The 23,028-nt window shown below is 41.3% G+C and overlaps 1 protein-coding gene across 1 annotated transcript in view; it reads right to left on the bottom strand.

Moving 5' to 3' along the window:
• wwp1 (WW domain containing E3 ubiquitin protein ligase 1) overlaps positions 1-23,028 on the bottom strand; it is a 41,697-nt gene that overhangs the window by 10,076 nt on the left and 8,593 nt on the right. The window contains exons 4-15 of the mRNA XM_080049878.1: positions 21,901-22,039; positions 20,300-20,424; positions 19,796-19,948; positions 15,579-15,651; positions 15,086-15,267; positions 7,911-8,334; positions 7,241-7,336; positions 6,983-7,157; positions 5,981-6,035; positions 3,247-3,331; positions 491-619; positions 181-253 (exon numbers count right to left, since the gene is read on the bottom strand). Coding sequence (XP_079906004.1) covers positions 181-253; positions 491-619; positions 3,247-3,331; positions 5,981-6,035; positions 6,983-7,157; positions 7,241-7,336; positions 7,911-8,334; positions 15,086-15,267; positions 15,579-15,651; positions 19,796-19,948; positions 20,300-20,424; positions 21,901-22,039 — 1,709 coding nt within the window. The remainder of the gene's footprint in view (positions 1-180; positions 254-490; positions 620-3,246; positions 3,332-5,980; positions 6,036-6,982; positions 7,158-7,240; positions 7,337-7,910; positions 8,335-15,085; positions 15,268-15,578; positions 15,652-19,795; positions 19,949-20,299; positions 20,425-21,900; positions 22,040-23,028) is intronic.

The raw sequence follows: 23,028 nt of genomic DNA on the forward strand, positions 1-23,028 counted from the left end.
TGTGTGTGTGTGTGTGCCTGTGTGTGTGTGTGTGTGTGTGTGTGTGTGTGTGTGTGTGTGTGTGTGTGTGTGTGTGTGTGTGTGTGTGTGTGTGTCTGTGTGTGTGTGTGTGTGTGTGTGTGTGTGTGTGTGTGCCTGGGCGGGGGGGGGGGGGGGGTGAGAAGAAAGGAGAACACCCACCTGGCACAAGTAGCGAAAATGGGCCAGCTTCCATCGGAAGCTGCGCTCATAAGCAATCTGAGGGCCTTTGGTGCTGAGAGGAACAGAGGGAGTAGATTAATTAAAAAATACATTTCATCTATGGGGATGAACGTCTTACAATATATTGGAAAAAATGTTGTGCGCGTGAAATATGGTCTGGTCCCATGAAATTAACATTTGGAAATATTTTTTGGGCTTTAGGAGAAAATGATCTGAACATCTTCATGTGGAATACAAGTCATGGCTTTAAGATGTAATATGATGCAGCATATTTTATGTGCGTTCTTACACAGAGGACTTTCCAGTGCGAGGGTCGCTGAAGGTGGTGGTCCGGGTGTTGTGATCCACAAAATAGCGAACCCCTTCCCTTGTGTACCTGATCTCCCAACCTTCAGGCAGAGGATCCTCATTCTGTAGCCTACACACACATACACACACAGACCAATCACATATATGGACTGATAATAGTAGGAAATAGAAGCTGTTACCAAAAACAAGATCTAAATCCAAGACACTGACAGCATTCGATTGCACTGATTGAACTCTTCAACTCCACATAGACCTTTGAAACATTACCACCGACTATACACCAAACTTAGCTAGTAACTTTTTGTCCAACTATAGCTGCTATTAAATAATAATATAAAATACAGGCCATGAAGACATAAAACAATCTTTAATTGGGGATCATTTGAGTGAAATTGCTGAACAAGCTTATTGTTATTTCAGGATATCAACGTTTCTTTGAGCTTTAGTAGTCCAGTGCAAATTCTTGTAAATTCCTGAGTGAGGAACACTGACTTCTTCTATTCTGGCATACCAACTTGAGTGACTCAACATGGCCACTAAAACTGGTGGTGTCATGACAGGAAACGCAGAGTTACGTATGTGCAGTGCATTAAGCACTGGATTTATCTGTCTTGCGCATGCGCAGTTCGAGTACCTATACCAACAAAGTCACCTGTGACCCTCGCCTCGTAACACCGGAAGGGCTATATAGCCCGGTGTCAACAGAGGATCTGTTCCCAGAATCTTCTCGCAAACCAAAGACTTCTGAGTGACCTGTAACTCTGGCGGTCATCCAGGATTCATAGAACTGGAGTTACACTCTGCGTTCTATTTCATCCTTACTGACCGCCAGAGGCGGTGCATTAAGCACTGGATGGCCAATACCAAGAATGTCAAGAAGAAACCAAGCAACCAGCTCACTGGTTGGAGAGAGCAGAGCTTGGCATAGGACCACCCCCATTGGATGGGGAATGGCGACGTTGAAAACCTGGAAAATGTGCTAGGCGATGCCGTGGCACAGATGGTCCTCAGGGGCAGCTCTCTCAGGGCAGCCCATGATGCTGAGACACTCCTGGTTGAATGGGGGGCGTCCACTGGTCCCATGGACATGTGCAATGGTATGAACAATCCAGTGGGACAGCCCCTGCTTTGTTTAGAGCCTGACCCTTGTTAGGACCACAATGGCAAACAAAGAGCTGCTCTGACTGACGAATACAGGTGGTAGCAGAAATATAAGCCCAAAGAGCCTGCTTCGGGCACAGTAGCTCAGACCTGCCAATGAGCCAGCTTCACTGTACCAGCTGTGTGTACTTAGACTTGCATGGCTTAATCTTTGAGGCAACCATATGCTACTGGCAGGATCAACCAGTTCAAGTAAACGGGAGAGGTCGCAAGAGCGCTGTCTTCACCAACAAGTGACTGAACGGAAACATACAGCAGTGTTACCAGGAGAGGACGCGAGAGCGCTGTCTTCACCAGTAAGTGACTGAAACGAATACACAGCAGTGCCGTGTTAACAACAAGTGTTAACCTTTAAGTTTAGCATTTCATAACTTTACACTTAAAACGTTATAATATAATAAATACAAAGGGTGGAATCCGAAAAACTACTCTGCAGTATTACCAGGAGAGGACGTGAGAGCGCTGCCTTCACCAGTAAGTGACTGAAAAGAAATGCACAGCAGTGTTACCAGGAGAGGACGCGAGACCGCTGCCTTCACCGGTAAGTGACTGAAGGAATTCACTTATTTATTTATTTATGTATTACAAACAAAATAGTTACTAAACAAATGTGGTCACTTAGAACACAGGCGAGCTGCTTCTTTTAACCAACAGGGAAGCCATAAATAGTAGCTACAAGCACTGGAAGTGAGCAGACACGCTCCCTCACCAACAAAGCAGATTAGCACTAAACAGTGTTACCAGTAAGTGACTGAAAATATATACACAGCAGTGTTGCCGCGAGAGGACGCGAGAACACTGCCTTCACCGGTAAGGTTAACAGAAATACACAGCAGCGTTACTGGGAGAAGACGCGAGCCCAAAGCTTTCACCTGTAATCTACACCTTTTCCTTTCTTTTTTAACAAAACAAAAAAATTACCAGACAAAAAATTTGGCAATCTAGAACACAGCCGAGCTGTTTCTATTAAGAAACAAAGGAAATTCACAAAGGCAGCTATACTTAGCGGATGCAACAGTGGGGGGGAAGCGACAAGCTGCCTCTCCAGCAAAGTAGCGGCAATAGCTCTTTCCGCGCTGTACAGTTAAACAGCCCCTGGAGGACGAGCTCACCCGTTTACTGCAACCTTTTTGGTCGCGAGGCTGCACACAGTCTGGAGCGCGATCCTTAAAAAAAACGAATACGTTATCCGCAAGTGGTACTACCTGCGTCTTCTGCGAGAAGATGAAAGGAACAGATCCTCTGTCGACACCGGGCTATATAGCCCTTCCGGTGTCACAAGAGTCACAGGTGACTTTGTTGGTATAGGTACTCGAACTGCGCATGCGCGAGACGGATAAATCCAGTGCTTACTGCACCGCCTCTGGCGTTAGTATCTCTAAAAGATCTTTAATAATCCTCTTGTTTCATTTCATTAGACTTAACAATAGCTTAGCAGTATATCAGGATTCATATAGGCTTCTGTGAGGTATGATGTTCTATTCATCTTGGGCTTATTGTATGATTATTATAAGTGTTTGGAGTACTTGATCACAGTGAGGTGATGTGTGGAAAATGCAATGTTTCTGAACTCACCCTTGGGTTCGGGGGTCTTCCCACTGAGTTGTCTTGGTGCTATGGTTGACAAAGTACACTCTGTCATTGGAGTCCACACGTCTCTCTAGAGTTGATAAAATCACAGAGAGGAATCTGAAGCTTAATAGAGCGCATGGACAGCTGGCCCCGCCATGTCCCAAATTACCACCAGTGCTGACTCATGCTATGAACAGACACTTATTTGAAATGCTGTCATCCATGATGGGGGAACTGTGACAGCAACAAAACCAACTTGATAAAACCATGGTATCTGCCAATTTTTAAAGTTCAAATTTAAAGACATTTAAGACCTTTTTAAGACCTCTAAAATGGAAAAATAATACCAATACCGCGGTAACAGAAATCGACAAACTACACTATACTCTGTAAAGGGTTACATTAAATCTGACTACCAAATATTCAATGCACTTTAGCTAACAACTGCTGTCTAATTACAGAAAATAAAAAACGAAAAGGTCCAACTAGCTGATCTTTTGAGGGAACTATTAGTATCTTTAAAGATGAGCTAGTTGGACCTTTTCGGGTTGAAGATGGCCTCAAAATCAACTCCCAAACTTACTGCCAGTTTCTAGAAGATACTTTCTTCAGTGGTACAGTAAAAGGTCTGCATCTTTCAAGAAGACCATGATTTTTATGCAGGACAATGCTCCATCACATGCATCGAAGTACTCAACTGCATGGCTAGCCAGTAAAGGCCTTAAGGATGAAAAAATAATGACATGACCCCCTTCCTCACCTGACTTAAACCCTATTGAGAACCTGTGGGCCCTGCATAAACGGGATATTTACAGTGAAGGAAATCAGTACACCTCTCGGAACAGTGTCTGGGAGGCTGTGGTTGCTGCTGCACAAAAAGTTGATCGTCAACAGATCAAGAAACTGACAGACTCCATGAATGGAAGGCTTGTGACAGTTATTGAAAAGAAGGGTGGCTATATTGGTCACTGATTTTTTTTTTTTTGACATGTCGGACATTTTTATTTGTAAATGTTGAGTTGTTTTATTATTCTCACTGTAACAGATGAAAATGAACAAGTGAGATGGGAACATTTTAGTTTTTTTATTTAGTTGCAGAATAATTCTGCACACTAATAGTTACCTAATAATAGCAAAACATATATATATTCTCGTAAGAAAGACAAAACCTCACCTTTACTTTCGTAAACATTCAGGTTTAGGTTCTTTAACATTTTGGATTGACCGAGAGCACTGTAGTTGTTCAATAATAAAATAAATCCTCAAAAATACAACTTGCCTAAAAAATTTGCACACACAGTGTAAGAGATCACTGTAAAGGCAACCTGCAAACCAATCATTACCACCTTTTCAACCAATTACAGAACTGTATCAATTGGTTTACATTTTCTGATTAATCGAGTAACAAGAACAGTTTAATCAATTTAGAAAATATGTGTTAGGTGCAGCATACAATATTTTAATTAGGCTAAATTAAAAATGGGATATTTTTGGGAGAAGAATAATCCGAATGTTCTTCATATTTTAATTCCTTATTCAATAAATAACAAACTTAGTCCATTAACTTTATTTTTCAGAACTTATGGCAGAAACTATTTAAAAATTGGTTCCACAGGTCAAGGGAGGTTTTTGCAATTTCAAAATCGTATATGTATGTTGGCCCACTGTAGATTTACATCCATGCTCACGAGACCTGCGGTAATTTGCGCAAAGTAATTTTTTCTTCATACAGTATTGTTGCAGGCGTTCAGGTTAATAAACCGCGGGTATTAGAGTTGTACCGATTGGCAAAGGAAACGTAGGCTACTATCTGCGATTGATGGGAGGATCGGCAATAGTTTTTATCTAGCTGTCAGAAAGGGAGTGCAGAGTGGAGAGAAAGAAAGTGACAGAAAGAGACCCGCGTCTCACTCCATGAGCTCACGCCAAGTCAACGCGACCTGAATGAGCTGAATGAACGTCTGATGAGCAGTTATTTATAAATATAGATACATAAACATTGTTTACTAAACACAATCAACGTGTTGTGTGATTTGCGACAGTAGCCTACCTATATCAGCGGACGGGTGGTTGCGCACCTACAAGCAGCGGCAGTGTGTGGTCGTGGTCGCGGGGTGAAAAAAGCCAGCCAGTCGTCCTCCCTCCACCTCTCACTGAATTTATAATAGCTGCGCATGCATTTCGCTGGGTCGTTCTCTCATTTTTTGCTCTACCGCGGCCGACTTCAAATTCGAAAGCAGGGAACACACGTTCTTCTTCTACGTTTTAAATGCGGTACTCAGCCTCACACGGCCGTACTGCCTCTAGCGTAGGCGTCGGACTTGCCGGATATCTTTGTAAAACACAGATAAAATAAAAACATAGAAATCTAACAATTAAACTAGAAAACTAGAATGAAACAAATAAGGCAAGCTCTTTAATTCTGCCCCCGAGTAAATTTAATGCCGCCCACCCAATAATTCCAGACTTTTTAAGACATTTAAGGCCTTGAATATTGAAACTTAAATTTAATGACTTTTAATGCTTTTCAAGATCCGCGGCAACCCTGGATAAAACCAAGTATTTGTATTTTCGTATTAACACCAAATTTGACACTGTGCATTGTATATAATACATGTGTTTTTCATATCAGCAAGAACTGCTGATATAAACCAATTTCCCATTTTAAGTACAGAAGATACTAACATCAAGTGAATATATACAGGCCTGTGTACAGTGTTTACCAATGTGAACTTACCCCAGCCAGGAGGTAGCGGGCCAAGAGGATCGTTCTCAGCAGACATCATGGATGCCTGACGACGAAAACGAGGAAAGCACACGTACACATCCATTGAGAAAACGCAAGGAAAAGTATTCGAAATATGTAGGATATGACACAAAATCATTCCAAAAGAAACTAAATGGCATATAAGAGTTTTGTTATGTTGCCGTCAAGAGGGCCTCTGTGACTGGTTACTGCTCAGTACTTCCTGTGTTTGTAGGCTCATCATGATCAGTGAAGATCACATCACTGCTGAGAACAAAGACTTAGGAGCGGGACCCTCACAAAGATACCAGATAAGTGCACAAGCAAGGGGCGTATTTAAAATTCTGAAAAGGTAAAGTCCCACCTTTAAGCTACATGGGTCAAGCTGTGTATAGAGTGAGTAGGGCTGAAACACAAATGCACTTCTAGAAAGTGACTAGATTCAGCACGCACGATAAAGTACAGTACGATACACTAAATATCCAAGACACACCGAGCAAAGTGATCACTGAAATCACAGATAACCAGAAGATAATCATTCAAGTAAATTTTTTGTTAAAAGCTGGACCGATCCAGTGTGGTGAGGTGAGTAAATAACGCATAGTGTTTGCTGAGCAGAAATTTGCAGTGTTACATTATTTGTCAGTGGCCACTTAAATGGACTTGTGCTCTTGTGTTTAACTTTTTCTTGTTTATATTTTGTGAAGCACTTTATGTTGCCTTTGCTGCATATAAAAGTGCTATATAATTAAAGTGTGTTTTGATTGGATTTGAACTAAACATCTTACTGGAACAGGAACATGACTCGAATAAAAGACCAGATGCTAATATTCAAGTAATATTAATTCCAGTAATCTACAAATGGGGAACACACTGGCCATTTAGATTTATTGTTACTGACAAACTGAGGTATTGGGTATTAAAACAGAGACACAAGTAAAACATTTTTTTTTAACCATGATCGAGGAAGAGAATGGGTGGGTATTTCCTTACAGAGTAGAGGTATCTCTGGTTAAACTGGTGCATAGCTCCCTGCAGCTGGCTGCGTTGGCTCTGCCACTGCTCAAAGTTGCGGACCGATTCCATGGTGGGACGCTGCCACGTGGTGGTGCGTGTGTTGTGGTCCACGTAATAGATCCGGCCCCGGTCGTCCACTCGGCGCTCCCAGCTGGCAGAGTGAAGGACATAAACAGTACAATAAGCAAACAGGGAGACAATAAGCAAGCTGGAGAGCTAAAGAGAGACACTCACCCTGGTGGTAGGGGCTGGGGTCTTTCCCAGGTAGTAGTCCTGGTGTTGTGGTCTACATAGTACGTTCTCCCGTGAGCGTCTTTTCTCTGCTCCCACCTTAACAACACAACAATATACAACTTTGAAAATGTACACATTTGAAAGATAAAGCTTCATAAGGTTGTTTAAGTAAGTATAACATTTTGATACAATTGTGTGAAGTATGAGTGTTTGTAGGTGATTAACTGTTTGTGACTCAATGATGGCTGTATCACTTTAGGTGGCACGCTCTTAAAAGGTGGAGTGAGCGATTCTGGGGAAAAAAATGTTTGTCGTCATTTCCCTTTGTCAAAATCAGAATCAGAATCATACGATCTCCTACTTGAATTGTGTGCGCAAAAAAAAAAAAAAAAAACGTGCTATTATACAGGCAAGGCAACATAGGCTGTGTATTAAGACTTTGTTTTTGTTACAGCGCGCACACAGTATGTACAAGTAGCAAAAAGTGATTTTGACAAGCGTTCTCCAGAATCGCTGAATTATTGGACTTAAGAATTTTTATCGTTTTTAACTAAGACTATATTTTGTTCAAAATATACTAAATACCTCATAATGTAGTAACAACTATAAAATCGATAAAAAAGTTTAAACAGCAAAACAATGCAGAAAATGAGCAGCTGGAGGTGTTTACCCCGGGGGTAGAGGATCTGGGGCTCCAGCATTGGGAGTCTGTTGCCTGGGCTTGGCCCCGTCTGTAGCTTCAGTTGCAGTGCTACTACTACTACCGCCACCGGCTCCTGAAGCGTTTGTTTCTCCTGGTGCTGGGGGGGGAGCGGTGGATGAAGAGGAGGTTGTGATGGTGGTGGCCCCCTGGGCTGGGGAAGTGACTGTGGAGGGAGGAGCAGTGGTGCCATCACTAGGCTTAGCAGCAGCTGAGGAGGAGGAGGCTGGAGCCTGTGTAGAGGTGGACAGGGGTTGAGATGTGCTATTTGTTACTGTGTCAGAGTCTGGCAGTAGGACGTCTTGATTGCAGTTCTCGTGGTCATCTGCAGGGGGCGCCACATCAACTGTTGTAGGAGGCGGCCTCAGAGCAGTATCACAGGACTCCCCATTGACTGCAGGCAAATCAGACAGAAAGTCAATGGTGTTATTTATATGCATGGACTAAGCACACTCCATGATTTGATACAAGTGCCATGTAAATAATTGCCTTTTTAATGGCTGACAGTACAACAAGTGCACTGTAGTCTAGCCCAGCGTTTCAATAGTCGTTCAACATGCTCTCGTTCACTTGCCCTCGGGGCAATTCCTGCCGCCATCATAAGTGTTGTTCCAATTGTCTGGAAAACTGAAGTGAACTTTGTGAGATGGACCCTCGGAGGGCTGAATGATCGAGTAAACAACTATGGTCACTCCGAGGTGGATATCACCCACAGTGCATTGCAGTTCTTCTTCGTCTTTTTCTTCTTTTATTTAACGGTAGACTGTATATATACACAGTGCTGTGTGAAAGTTTGTGAACCCCTCGAGCATTTTGGAATTTTATTGTGTTTAACCATTATTAATTAATTTTTATCAATACCAGTATTTTTAAATGAAATAACAGATGTTTGTTTATCAATTCAACATTTTTCTTTTCCAGAAATCAATTGTTAAAACAAATTATTTGACAACTGCTGTATGTGCAAAAGTTTGTGAACCCTAAGCTGCATTGCTTAAATCGAGCAAGTAAACATAATCAGATGGGCCAAAATGAGTCATGAAATGGACCAATGTAGTGAGAGATCTTTAGAGAAGAAATTAGGCGGCACTAGAAAAAACAGAGATAAAACCAGGTCAGTTTAGGCTCACCAAAGTGAACCCATACAGGTCAGACATGCTAAAAGGGAAAAAAATCTCTGGGGATCTCAGGAATAGAGTTGTGATGCTGCACATTTGTCTGGGGACAGCAATAAATTATTTTAAAAAAAAGTTTGAGCTCCATCGGTCCACCGTGAGGCAAATCATCTACAAATGGAGAGCTTTAAGAGTGAATGAACATCTGCCTAGAAGTAGACTTCCTTCAAAAATATCCACAAGTGCCACAAGAAAAGTGATTTTTCAGTTCAAAGCCAACCCAAACATTACATGTAGTGATTTGCAGACCTGTCTTGCAGCATCTGGGACAGATGTGCATGGTTCCACAATAAGAAGAAAACTCAGTCAAAATGGCTTTCATGGGAGGGTTGCTGAAGAAGCCTCTGCTCTCAAAAAAGAACAAAACTGCTTGTCACAACTTTGCCAGAGAGCACCTGGAGATACCTGAAGTCTTATTCTGTGGACAGATTAGTCCAAAATTTGGTCATAACCAAAACCGCCATGTTTGGGCAAAAAAGCAACTCTGCCTACCACCAAGAGAACCTTCTCCCAAGTGAAGAATGGCGGTGTCAAATTGTCAGCAAATCTCCATATGTAATGTTTGGGTTGTCCTTTACCTGAAAAATCACTTTTCTTGTGGCACTTGAGGATATTTTTGAAGGAAGTCCACTTCTAGGCAGATGTTAAGTCACTCTTAAAGCTCTCCATTTGTAGATGATTAGCCTCACGGTGGACCGATGGAGCTCAAATTTTTTTATATGAATTTATAGCTGTCCCTAGACAAATGTGCAACATCAAAACTCTATTCCTGAGATTTTTTTTCCCTTTTAGCATGTCTGACCTGTATGGGTTCACTTTGGTGAGCCTAAACCAGGTGCGCCGAGATCGTTTTCCGGCATGTGGCAGTGTCACGGCGACCACTGTCTCTGGTCCTTTCCGTTGTAAGGATATGTGCGATCTGTTTGTTGTTGCTTTTGAAATGATAGATGCTTTATAAAACAGTCGGACTTGCTCCGGTCACGGTGGTTAGCCTAGCCTCCTGAGCAGGTCGATAACAGAGAATTAGCCCTGACTACAGAGGCAGGTTGCTATATATAGCAGGGAGTGACACTTTTGTCTAGAGCTCGCCTAGCTCAGCAGGTAAGGAGTTCACTTATGAAACAATAGACCCGAGTTTGCGTCCTGCCCGGGTTGTTTCTTTGCATCTCTTGACTAGACATTTAGAATTTTTTCACTATATTTTATCAAAGTAGGCCTACAGGTTCCTATCGTTTAACACAAATTCAGTGTCATAAACCTTTTTCCGCAAACGCGATTGTGATTATTTAATTAAAAACAAGTTAAAGCCACTACGAGAAAAATGGCACGTTGGCGTCCCCTTTGGACAAAAGCGGTAGTATTTTTACGACGCCAGTTGTCGTGAAGCTGTTTTCTAGCTCGTGCCGGGCGTGCGAGATTCAAATAATCAGGAAGCAATATAGTGCATGTCCGTGTGTTGAAAGTGTGAGGGCACCGGACTCTTTTCGGCTCCGTGAGAGTGGTTAGTGACACAGCATCAACGAATGCCAGTCAGTGCTACACACACCTGATTGCAATGAGTTGATGCAGTGTCACCTCTCACGGAGCTGAAAGATTCTGTGTCCTCACACAAAGCGAATGAACGAGAGACGGCAGTTAGTGTGGATCAGATGAGGTAATGTGTTTATGTTGTAAATAATGACTATTTCCGATGAATAATGGTCATCTGATGATGCTGGTGAGGCAAAGTAAACTTTGTTTTAGTAGGCTACCGCTCATTCATTTAGGAGTAAACACTGCAGTCTAGGTTCGCTCCGTGAAATTGTGTATCACTCGCCCGCCTATCACTCTCCCTTTTAGCTTTTCTTCATTGCATTTTCTTTTTTTTCTTTGATGGTTCGGCCCCGTTATCAGTCATTATGACGACAAATAACTCAAACAAGGCTCCCGCTCCCCTTCCCTCACCTGGAGGGATAGGCTTCTCAAATCGCGTTCCTGTGCCACACTGAAATCTGCGACCAATACGGATATGTGACCATAGAGCATGCACGCGTGAACCGAAAATCGGACTGGGTGTGCGACCAGACCAAACACAGTAATAAAAACTATATAAAAACTTATTTCTTTGCACTGATGGTCTCGTTTGCTGTTAAAGGTAATTTATGATTATGAGAGGAAACATGAGGCTGTTTAAATGATATTTAAATGTTATTCGTAGCCGCTTTAATTCAATATTCCGAGCGGGGGACTTCCTTTAGTTATTTGAACAGCTTTATTTGCTGATCTCATACCCCAATAACTTTAACTCCTAACCCTGTATTTGAGGGTAGAGTGTTCAGGTTGCGCGGCTGTCAGCCTGGTTCTCCACCGAGGCTTCTATGAAAAAGTATCCGAAATAAGTGCCTCACCAGGCGGACACAGGTCGCGACTAATGCCGCTCCTCCTGCGTCGTGCTTGGTGCATGCGAGAGTGTGACAGTGTTTACGTAATTTTGCTTGAGCCAACCCCCTAAAACTAGCGATAATATCAAACATGTTTGATAATGTCGGAAGACGGGAAGAAGACTGGCTGAAATCGGGTCGGAAGACCACCATACACGACTGAGATTACGTGCGCGCGCCACAACTCCAGCACGACTCCAGTGATTTCAGTCCGACATTGGAAGATTGGAAGATTGTCTGCGACTGTCAAATCGCGTAAAAAGTCGTGTAGTGTAAGCCCAGCATTAGTCGCTTGTTGAGGAGTCTTGTGGCTGAAGCTCCAGCCATCTCTGCACCCCAACAATAAAACTTATTTCAAAGCCATTCAAATATTTTCCTCGTCATCTTGATACCAATGTAGAATCAACTAGGCCTGCTTAGCATTTTTATAAAAGCCAGAGCATGATCGGATGTTGATTGCCTAATTGTACCATGCGATGCCCTTGTGTGAAAGCATCTACATTTGTACAGTTACCCCACTCATTCATGCAGGTTTTTCCTTTCATTGGTCACCCATCTGTAAAATGACATGCGTGAACTAAGAGCAAATGTCCCTGTGAATGTAAACATATCCAATCGCAGAAGGAATGTAAGAGTTGAAAATTGATTTTATTCAACTTCATGAATACAGGCCTGAGCCTCGACCAGGCCGTGAGAGAGAAACACAGAGCCGGTGACGGCTACAGAGTGAGTCGCCCGAGTAAAAAAGATGAGATGCTTGCGGTCTACAGGGGCTTTGTTTCCAAGGCGAATTATCTTTACTACAGCACATATAAGAGCAGAATCAATAGGCCTATATGGTGCACAAACGTATAAATCTGCTTTGGTTTTTTCTTTTGTCATTTCCTAGTTTAGTTTTCTAAAGGCAACTATTAGTATCTTTAAAGATAAACTAGTTGGACCTTTTCGGGTTGAAGATGACCTCAAAATCAACTCCCAAACCTACTGCCAGTTTCTAGAAGATACTTTCTTCAAGCAGTGGTAGAGGAAAAAGTCTGCATCTTTCAAGAAGACCATAATTTTTATGCAGGACAATGCTCCATCACATGCATCGAAGTACTCAATTGCATGGCTAGCCAGTAAAGGCCTTAAGGATGAAAAAATAATGACATGACCCCCTTCCTCACCCGACTTAAACCCTATTGAGAACCTGTGGGCCCTGCTTAACCCATTTATGACAGCTGCTGCGCGATGCCACATTGTATCTCCTGCCTGATGCTGCGTAGCGCAGCATTGTTACTTTATCTAATGTTCATGGCGTGCGCAACATAGAATGCACCGTCATTGGTTCAAATACACAAGGTGGGTTTTGTTGATTTTTTTAAGACCACGTGACCACCCAAAAGTTGTGTGGTTTGCCGAAAATCACGCCAATCAAAAAAATAAAAAATTATAATAAAAAAAATACGCCAGCTGTGTCGGCGATAGTGTATTACAGAACAGTTAGTGGCGTTCGGAGCGCAGTATCTAGGTCTACTATAGGCTACTGACGAAAATCACACAACACATTGCATCTATTTATTAACAATATTTATGAATTTAGGCTATATTTTGCTGCTCCAACTCAAATTCAGCCCAGCCAGGCGATAGTTAAGTTTCAGTTTCGTTTTCATCTTCGTGGTATACAGCCGTTTGGACCAGCTGATCGGGTCCCAACAGCAGGAGTCATTCTGCGTTCCAGTTGTACTGGGAAGTCGGATTTATGGTGCCAGTGATAACTGAACTAAATGATCAAATAAAGCTATCTTCTCCTTCCTATATCTGTCTATCTTTATCCCTCCACTGGACACTCAGTCACTACTATCCATGCTAAAAGGAAGCAGGATTATAACCCTATTTAGCATATTATTTTTAAATATTTTATATTATTTATTATTATTTTTTTCCCCCCCCATCTAATTTTGATGATTTTTAGAAAAGAAAATTGGTTTGTAAGCGCTAAGGGAGCATGTTTAAATAAAACCAGTGAACCTTAACTTTTAAATGTATTTTATTTCATGTTTCTATGTGCTAAGCAGGCTTAGATATTAAGGTTTTGGTAGACTTGACAATTCATACTATTTTTTCAGAAAACCCTCAGGCATTAAGGACATGCATCCTAGATTGCCATAGTCATCAAAGGGTTAAACGGGATATTTACAGTGAAGGAAATCAGTACACCTCTCGGAACAGTGTCTGGGAGGCTGTGGTTGCTGCTATACAAAAAGTTGATTGTCAACAGATCAAGAAACTGACAGACTCCATCAATGGAAGGTTTGTGACAGTTATTGAAAAGAAGGGTGGCTAAATTGGTCACTGATTTTTTTTTTTTTACATGTCGGAAATCTTTATTTGTAAATTTTGAGTTGTTTTATTATTCTCACTGTAACAGATGAAAATAAACAAGTGAGATGGGAACATTTTCGTTTTTTTATTTAGTTGCAGAATAAATCTGCATACTAATAGTTGCCTAATAATAGCAATACATATATATATATTCTCGTAAGAAAGACAAAACCTCACTTTTACTTTCGTAAACATTCAGGTTTAGGTTCTTTAACATTTTGGATTGACCGAGAGCACTGCAGTTGTTCAATAATAAAATTAATCCTCAAAAATACAACTTGCCTAAAAATGTTGCACAGTGTATATTCTCTTTTATTATAATTTACACTGACTGAAAAAACAAAAAAACGATGGTTCGACTTGAAGAATCTACGTCGATTGCGGATGTTCCCGACTGATGATTAGAATCATCGACGTTCAGGGGGCAGCCCAAATAGGTAGCATTTTCATTATTTTCCCCCTAACTTTGGCAAACTAGTAAAGAATTAATATTCTCTTATTGACCTCAGTTCGGTGCAGTCAATGTGCTAGTGGTGCCCTGCCTGCCCTCCACAGTCTGCTTTCCTTTCTTTCTGTTTTTTTCTCCAGGGAGTTTTAGAGCTGACAGCCGCAGAGATTAAAGGTCCCACTTAATGAAAATGAATCTACTGATCTTCTACACTGATCACTCGGACCGAGTGAACCATGAATAATTTTAAGTGAGAGTGGTTTAAGCCCAGCCAAGGCAACACAGTGTGTAATACCTGGTGGAAGGATGCACATGAGTTAGTTGGGTTATAATTCTATCTTTGATGAGCCTATAGCCATCCAAACACTACCGCTCAGGAAATTTGGCCTTAATAAGAAAAACTTTTCCAAAAGACACACATCTTGGGAGACTGTCGGGTTTGTAGCACTGAAAAGGATGGAAACACACCACACACCTGGGGTTTCCAATTCCTATACTGTAAAAACAAAAACAAAAAAGGTAAAGCTCACTTGGGGTGCACTTATTGTGTATTGAGCATCCCCTTAGAGGCTTATGCTTCGCAACGGACTCGGGTCAGTTCTCGGCATGTCCTCCCCTCTTTGCCCCATTTCAACTCTGTCTCTCCAAAATCTGTCTAATAAATAGCAAAATGCCCAAAAGAGAATCTTAATAATAAAAAAAAAAAGAAAGACAGACAGACAGAAAAAAAAAGCTCACCCGTCCAGCTCTCCATGTCACTGTCTGATGGTTGGTGGACTGGGGTGCAGTTGGGTGTGGCTTCTCCGTTGACGGCATGACTGAGGGCAGGGCTGCAGGAGCTGGAGAGCACCTGAACATCCAGACCATTGGAGGCCGAACAGGAACTTGACCTTGGGACCATGTCTGTACTGTTCACTGAGCTTTAGGAGGAAACAACACAAGGAGTTCAAACACAAAAATGATCTTGTTAATCTTAATTAATAAACTAAAAAATCCCGCTGAGATTTTAAAAGTGCAGGCCCCCCTGGCTCCGACCGCAAGCCCTGCATGAGCTATCTCGCTTAAACTGTACACATATGTATACCGATCCCCTGAGGCTGTGTACATAATTTGGTGATGATGGTTGGAAATCCATAAAGTAGACAGTGGACAGAATCTCCCTCTTCAATAAGTATGTGGAGCAACACCAAATGCCCCAAAATTCTTGGGGTGGTTTATTGAGTTAGTTTACCTGCTGGCAGCTCTTGAGGAAGAGGAAGAGGAGTCTCTGTTTTCATGGATGGCATCACCATTGTGTTGGACTTCTGGAAAGGATTACAGAAAGCCATGTAAGCCTACAGATATTATTATGCATTGTGTAATGTGTTTATGCATTCAATCAGTTCAAACAGGAACTTGTAAGTACTTGATTGTACAAGGATTTTGTGATGTGTTCCAGTATTTTCCAGAGCATATATGTGTACACACACTAATTACAAACAAACAGGTCAGAGGTGATGATGGGAACCTTGAGTAGCCATTCAAACCTGTTTGTGTCAACTTTTGTGCACGTCATCAGGGCAAAGTCACTGGGGTATGTAAACTTTTGATCAGGGTCATTTGGGTACTTTCTTTTGTCATTTTAATTTAAAAGGAGTAAACACAGTTGTTTGCCAATAAATAGCTTCACCCAACCATTAACCATGACTGGCAGAAAGGCTTTTGTGTTATCATTCATATTCTCTGAAGAATGGCCAAGAAATCATAAATTCTCCCAGGGTATGTAAACTTAGGAGCACAACTGTATATGAAAGGTTTTAGGAATAGCTGCCAACCCCCGCTAAGCAACTGTCATGTCAGTTGGTCGACCATTTGAAAAATCCTGATTCGAATGTTGCATTAGAAGCCGTTTTCACACGTATCTCCATGCTAAAATACATTGGGAGGACCATTAGAAAATTTCAAATTAGAATTTTGTCTTGGAGTTTTGTTTTCACACGTCAAGCGATTCTAAAATACTATAAAAAACAATTCTATACCATCTCTCTGGTGCCGCGCAAGAAATAAAGACTGTCTCTTTGCGCCTGAGCCTACACTCCAAGCCCCGTCTTAGCAAAGTATTGCGTCTCCCGGTTAAAGTGTGACGGTAAAGTTCACAGTGAGACCTCGCGAGCCGCAGTGCCGAAAAACTATGTGGTTTAAGACTAAAATGATCACCGGGGATTCCGATTGCCTGGATACACAGAGACATGTCCCCAAACTGACTGCACGACTAACTGTAAAGTGAAACAACCGCCTCGCTCAATTTTTTTCAGTCTACAGCCGACACAGTTATTATAACCAACGCATGGACAGCGGATGTGGAGCTCTTTGGCCATTTCCCGTGCCTCTTTTTCCTCTTGTCACATCGTTCTCTCTCCCAGCGCACACACGCATGTCCCGACCGCTTCCGAAAGCACAGCCAGTGTTCCACCCAAAAAGTTGGACACAAGCCCTGAAGCTGAATGATCGCTCTGGTAACGGTCAGTCCATTACTGGACGCCGAATATTAGACCCCGAATATAAAACCACCCGACTTTTGACGACCTATTCTCAGGGAGAAACCCCTGTCTTATAATCGGACCAATACGGTATGTGTCACCGCTGCATGTAACAATATTGAATTGGTGATGCATTTTTTTAATCAATGTAGCAAGTTACGAGTCAAGTGCAGGCTGAGCTTTTTTCTTTCGTCAGCACTCTTCTGAGAATAGCCTATGTTTCCGCGGCTATGCCTGCAGCGCACTTCAACAGCGGGTGTCCACACTGTTGATCCGCCCAGACAACTTTAGCCGGCATGTTTAGGATCCAACTGGCCGGCTGGTTTGAACTCATTTGATTATCTTTTTTATATTTTACGAGTTTACTCCTTGTGCTCTTAATTCAAATTGCATATCGAAACATCAGCTCATCTGATGAGCAACATTATCAGACTCCGTTTTCTCTCTCTCTCTCTCTCTATTCCCACTCCTATCCTCAGAAAAATCTGATTTTAAAGATGCATCTGCCTAAAATTGATAGGGGATTTTTTGCAAGTTAAACGGGAAACAAACTAATAAGAGATAATAATAAATATAAGACAGAGGTAATTTTATATATTTTCATTGTGACACTGACACCTGATTCAATTAAATAGGTTGTGGTGGGAAAAAATTGCCTACAACAAATGGCAAACCTATAAGTTACTTTCTAGCAGGATGCAAGTGATTCTGAGCTGCGGCTCTCAGTTGTGCCAGAGAGCATTCACCGTTGCTAGGGAAACCAGCTACCGTCGCAGCAGTGTGAACTGCCAGTCAGGCTCATTGTGAGCATTTGCAGCATTTTCAAGTTTATGTCTCGTGAATCTTTGGTCTGAACTGGGCTTAACCTGCTCAGCGCCATGAGTGAGAGAACGTTCCCTTTGAGAACGTTATTGGCCACACCCACACCGCCCTGCAAAATTTTCTAGACAGCAAAAAAAAAAATGTTTTAGGGTAAACTTTATAATATTTATGAAAATGTATTTTTAATTGGACAATTGTTAACAGCTTATAGAGAAACCCAACATTAATGTCATATATTTATGTCTGTGGGTTGCCAGGGCCTTTAATGAGCTTCAATGGAGAGTGCCCAGACCAACAGGCGCAGCAAATTTTATTTGCGAGCGCCTAGTGGCAGGTCTGGAAATTCCAGGCTATGAAATGACAAATTTTACTCAGATTGTCAGAGAGAAATGCACTGTAACTATTTGCTGCCTTCTAGGGGTGTGAACGTTTACAAAAATGCCTAACCGTGTACACGACGAATTTTTTTTCGTGTACACGGTTAACCGTGACGTCATTGTCCTCGTGCCCCCGCCGTCTTGTAGGCGCGCGCGCACACACACACACGCGTTCGTTCGCCTGTAAACACACAATTGACATGAACTACGCTCGTTTACACACCTCTTATAATAGGTCCATGGTACACACACACACACACACACACACACACACACGTTCGCCGTCATAATCGCGCTTCATTAATTTCCTGATTAATATAGCCTATCGCTTTCTACATGTCCACGTTAAATGCATGTTGAACAGGTGTTATAAAGTTCGGGCTACTTACGAGCGTAGTTCACGTCAACCGGGTAACTTTAATCTTTAGGTTATCTTTCATCACTCTTCCGTGGCTGTGAGTCGAGCCCCAGCACGGCGACTCCCCGTGTGTGTGTGTGTGTGCGCCGATACACACACTCACTCACACACACTCGCCGAGGGACAGACAGATTCTCGGCAGACTAGCTTTTATCCTCCCCAATTAGTTTATTAGTGATGTAAAATCAATAAACGCGTGTCTCCAGAACATATTTAAAAACGTTGAAATTTGAAAAAAAAAAAAAAAAAAACGGTTTTCGTTTATTGATTTTTCCTAAACGGTTATGATTTACTAAACGGTTACACGTGTACACGTGCACACCCCTACTGCCTTCATCCTTAAATAAGGGCAACTTTTTTGAGATCTATTTTTTTCACAGAATGAATGACCTCACGAATAGAACTCCACACTGCTATTAGTTTGAACATGCCCCTTTCAATTAATGATTAAATTACACAGAATTAGAAGCATGAATGTCATGACTGTTAGGTCCGTTGGTTTTTCTATTACTCTACTACACCTAATAGTAAATTATTTGCTATGTAGAAATATCATTTCTACCAAAAAAAAGTGATTGATCTGGTTGGTGATGTCAGACTGCTATTATTTTGAACACAACTGTATCTGTATTAGGGCTGGCCCGAATACCATTTTTCAGACTTCGAATATTCGTTGGTTTTTCCGAGCTAATATTCGAATATTCGTTCCAGAAAAACACACCATCAAAAAATACATAAAAAAAAAAAAAAAAAAAAAATTAAAAAGATTTTTTTTTTTTATTTTTTTTTTTTAAACGTTATATCCCTTTATACTCCCTGGAACCGATTTTGACAGTATCTGCATATTTTGTTGAAGATTTACGCGCTCGGAGGTGAAGTAATGGATGCGCTATGACACTTAGTGATGTAATATCCTCCTAAATGAGCAATACTACTACTACTACTACAATATTACTAACTTTTATATCCAAATATAAAATTATTTGATGACATTATATTGCAGTACTAGCTTCTTGCAAAACATTTTTTTGAAAAAAAATAAAATAAATTATAAAAAAAAAAAAAAAAAAATTATTAAAAAAAAAAAAAAAAAAAACGAAGCTCCGAATACTAATTTAAGCTCCGAATACTAATTTTCCGAACGAATATTCGAATATTCGAATAATTCGGGCCAGCCCTAATCTGTATGCATGTTATTTTGGCTTTTCTCTGTCCCAGTGTTTACTTGTTGATTGTCATTCACCAGTACACATGGAAATTGAAAATGACAACCCCACAATTGCCCAGCCCGAGGTATAAATACTGGGCTCACTGGTGCCATTTTCTGCGTCGCCGTTGGTGAGCGGTGCCAGTTCATCCTGGTCGGTGACATTCAGGCCATCTAGGTAGACTGTCAGCTCGCCTGTTGGAACCAGAGCTCCTTTCTGCTCCACACTCAGTTTCAGCACCTCCTTCACATTTTCCACTGTGGAGCCAAAGCAGGGATGGTGTTACAATACAGTGACAGAGAAAAATGTAAAGCTAACCACATTAATAGAAATGCTTCATTTAGTCAATTTGCTCTCACATTAGAGAATAAAACACACAGTGTGGGATAAATGGCACACTCAACAACAAAGGTTTTGTCATGGAGAATTAAAACAGAGTTTGATGATCAGGATTGTTTAATGTAGCAAATATACAGTTTGATACTGATTTTGGCGTGTGTAAATAAATAGTACCTTCATGATCTGCAGTAGCTACTTGTTAAGAAACAAACACATGCAGCTTTACACCTTGTATTATGATTTGATTCTGTATTTTTGCTCAAACGTACATTTTCTGTCATGCTGCTCCAAGGCTTGAATTAAGTCTAGCGTGGCTTTGCCCAGCAGAGCGTCTGCCTTCAGGGTGTTGTGACTCCATACTTTGAAATCCAACTGTGTGTGCGGTGTTACATTCCTAGAAGGTCAGAAACACAAAAACAAACAAACACACTTAACACAACTCACAAAACATTACAGATAATAAAACATTAGGGAATTTATTCACCATCTTTGTTCTTTTAACCTTCTTTATTTTTATACAGGGTAAATTCATCAAGTACAACAGCTCTGTTTTGCAAAAAAAAATCTCACAGCAGTAACTTGTCCTTGCTTGCAGGCTGAGCATCTGTTTTAGTCCTTTAACAACAAATGAACTAAATAGCAGGGATTGGAAATATAAATATCTACCAGCAGAGCCTAAACGCCATATGTAGGAGCCATTAAAGCTTGCAACATATCCGTGATGCAAACATAGCACTCCTTTGTCTTATCAGCAGTAATTACCCAACCAAGACAATTAGCATTTCCAATGACATTTCTCTGGCATATGGCCGAGTCAGATGGGAGACAAAGAGCAATAATGGTGCCATGTTTAAACCGTTGGCTCCACTAGTGTCTCAAAGGATACAAAGAGCCCTGTCTGTTGTCGTACAGAATTTTGTCCTTGACCAAATTATTATCAGATCAGCTTTATATTTTGATAAGAATAACATAACGTATTCACTAGGGCCAGACCGATTAATTGTCCGGCAGATTTAATCGTCCGATTACAGCCAACCATGGAATAATTGGCATCTGCCAAAAAATGTCAGATTTAAAAAAAAAAAAACATTTAATCAAGCAATCGTGTTTAGTGAAATATATTGCTGCCCTGGAGGTAGACTAAACGAATAGTATTAAGGCTATAGCCTATTTACAGCAGCAGCAGCAGGTGTTGTAATACATTGGATTCATTTACATTGAGAGTTCCCCCTGCAACCAATAGCAGAAGCATTGGTCATCTTTTGACTGTTAATGACTTGCAGTACAATAAAATGCTTAATGTCTGAGTTTAAAAATGCACCCTGTCACTTTAGACATATTTGTAACACTTTTTTTTATGAATTCAAAAAAGTTTTTTTTTTCAACATATATTTTTGGGGAACAAATTCAAATGTAATCGGTTAACAATAATCTGCATCAGCCCCAAAAAAATCCATATCGGTCGGGCCCTAGTATACACTGTCAAGAGAGCTTGAATTCCTGAAACTGTTGTTCCATCTTCCTCTATCAACAGCTTTTATGAGCTTAAACCATATACTAGAGATCAAGGTACTCTCTCTCTCTCTCTCTTAAGGCATATGCCGTTTAAAGGAGAGTATGAGAAGAAAATGTTGACTCTCAGTCTCATTACATCTTCTCCAAATAGAAAAGCAGCTGGGAATTCATATGATAAGCATACCAGTGGCCGTTCTGTGTATACCTAGAAATTCACTTTATACATTTATTGTGCACAAAGATATACTTTTCTGTATTAAAGGTACAGAAAAGTGTGTGCGTGTGTATGCGTGCGTAAGCGCGGGTGTGTGTGTGTGTGTCATATACACAGAGGAGGCAAAATATTGCTTCTTACAGAGTGAGTCTCTCATCCCATTTAGGACTGGAGGAGCTGTGGGACTTGGCTGTGCGGCGCTGCTCCCCCTCCGCTGTCACCTCCACATAGATGGCAGCTCCAAACAGGCTCTTCTTCCTCTTGATTTTGGCACAGGAAACTGGCGATGGCGGGTACATGAAGGAAGTGATGAGAACAATGAATTTTTTTTACTTTCAACGTCTAAAAAATTTCAGCAGAAAGTTGGCCCTCTTAGGGTGTATTCACATTGGGAAAGTCCGCTAGTTCACTTGCTTAGGTACAGACCAAATCGAATTGACATGTTTTTTTGTTTGGTGTGGTCCACTTTCATATTGCTCCTTTTGCAAGTGAAGCAGCATTATGAAGCAAAACCACACGTGATCTGAGGTCCTTCATTCATTGGACAGACATTCTGGGGTGGAGAGAAGCCGGAAGCACTAAGTGAAAACTGCAAAATTGTTAACAATCATGGAGATATTGTGATAGTGTTTATTTTGTGCCTATCAGCAAATAACAACTATTGGTCAGTAAAATCTGTAGGCTAGACTGCGAGTCATTTACGTTGTAGAGAGAGGAAGGGGGACTACTGCCTGATCTACAGTAATATAGGGTTAAAAATAATAAATAAATAGGCCTACATCTAGCCTATAAATAAAGAAGAAAAAGGCCTATGTCAATGCTACGTTATGTGGCTTGTAGCCTACGATGTGAAACATAATTTTTTACAGTATTTTTGATGCTGGACGCGCGGCTCGCGAGAATAGGCTCAGCTGGGTGTCAGTCTGGCACAGCTCAGCTCCAAACTGACACGGGGATAGTATTAACGGTCCCGTTAACACACAATTCATGCAAGTGCGGCGTGAACCTGTTGGCACTGTGTGGGAGACGCACCACTCTCCTTCATCTGATCGCTGAACTCATCAGCATTGTTACGCGTCATGTCTCTATCAAATGTAATATATTGGCTCGGGGCTCCCGGTCAAACCACAACTAATCTTCCTAACAATGGCGACAGCACTTTCCCATAATGTGAAGCTGACGGAAATGTATTAAAAAATAAAAGAAAGAAAATGCACAGTCTTTGTTTGAAAGCCCACTCAGATCACCTCTACAGGTGGGTCTCGGAGC

This window comes from Ammodytes marinus (genome assembly GCF_949987685.1).
Source record: "Ammodytes marinus genome assembly, chromosome: 21".
NCBI classification, from domain to species: Eukaryota; Metazoa; Chordata; class Actinopteri; order Uranoscopiformes; family Ammodytidae; genus Ammodytes; species Ammodytes marinus.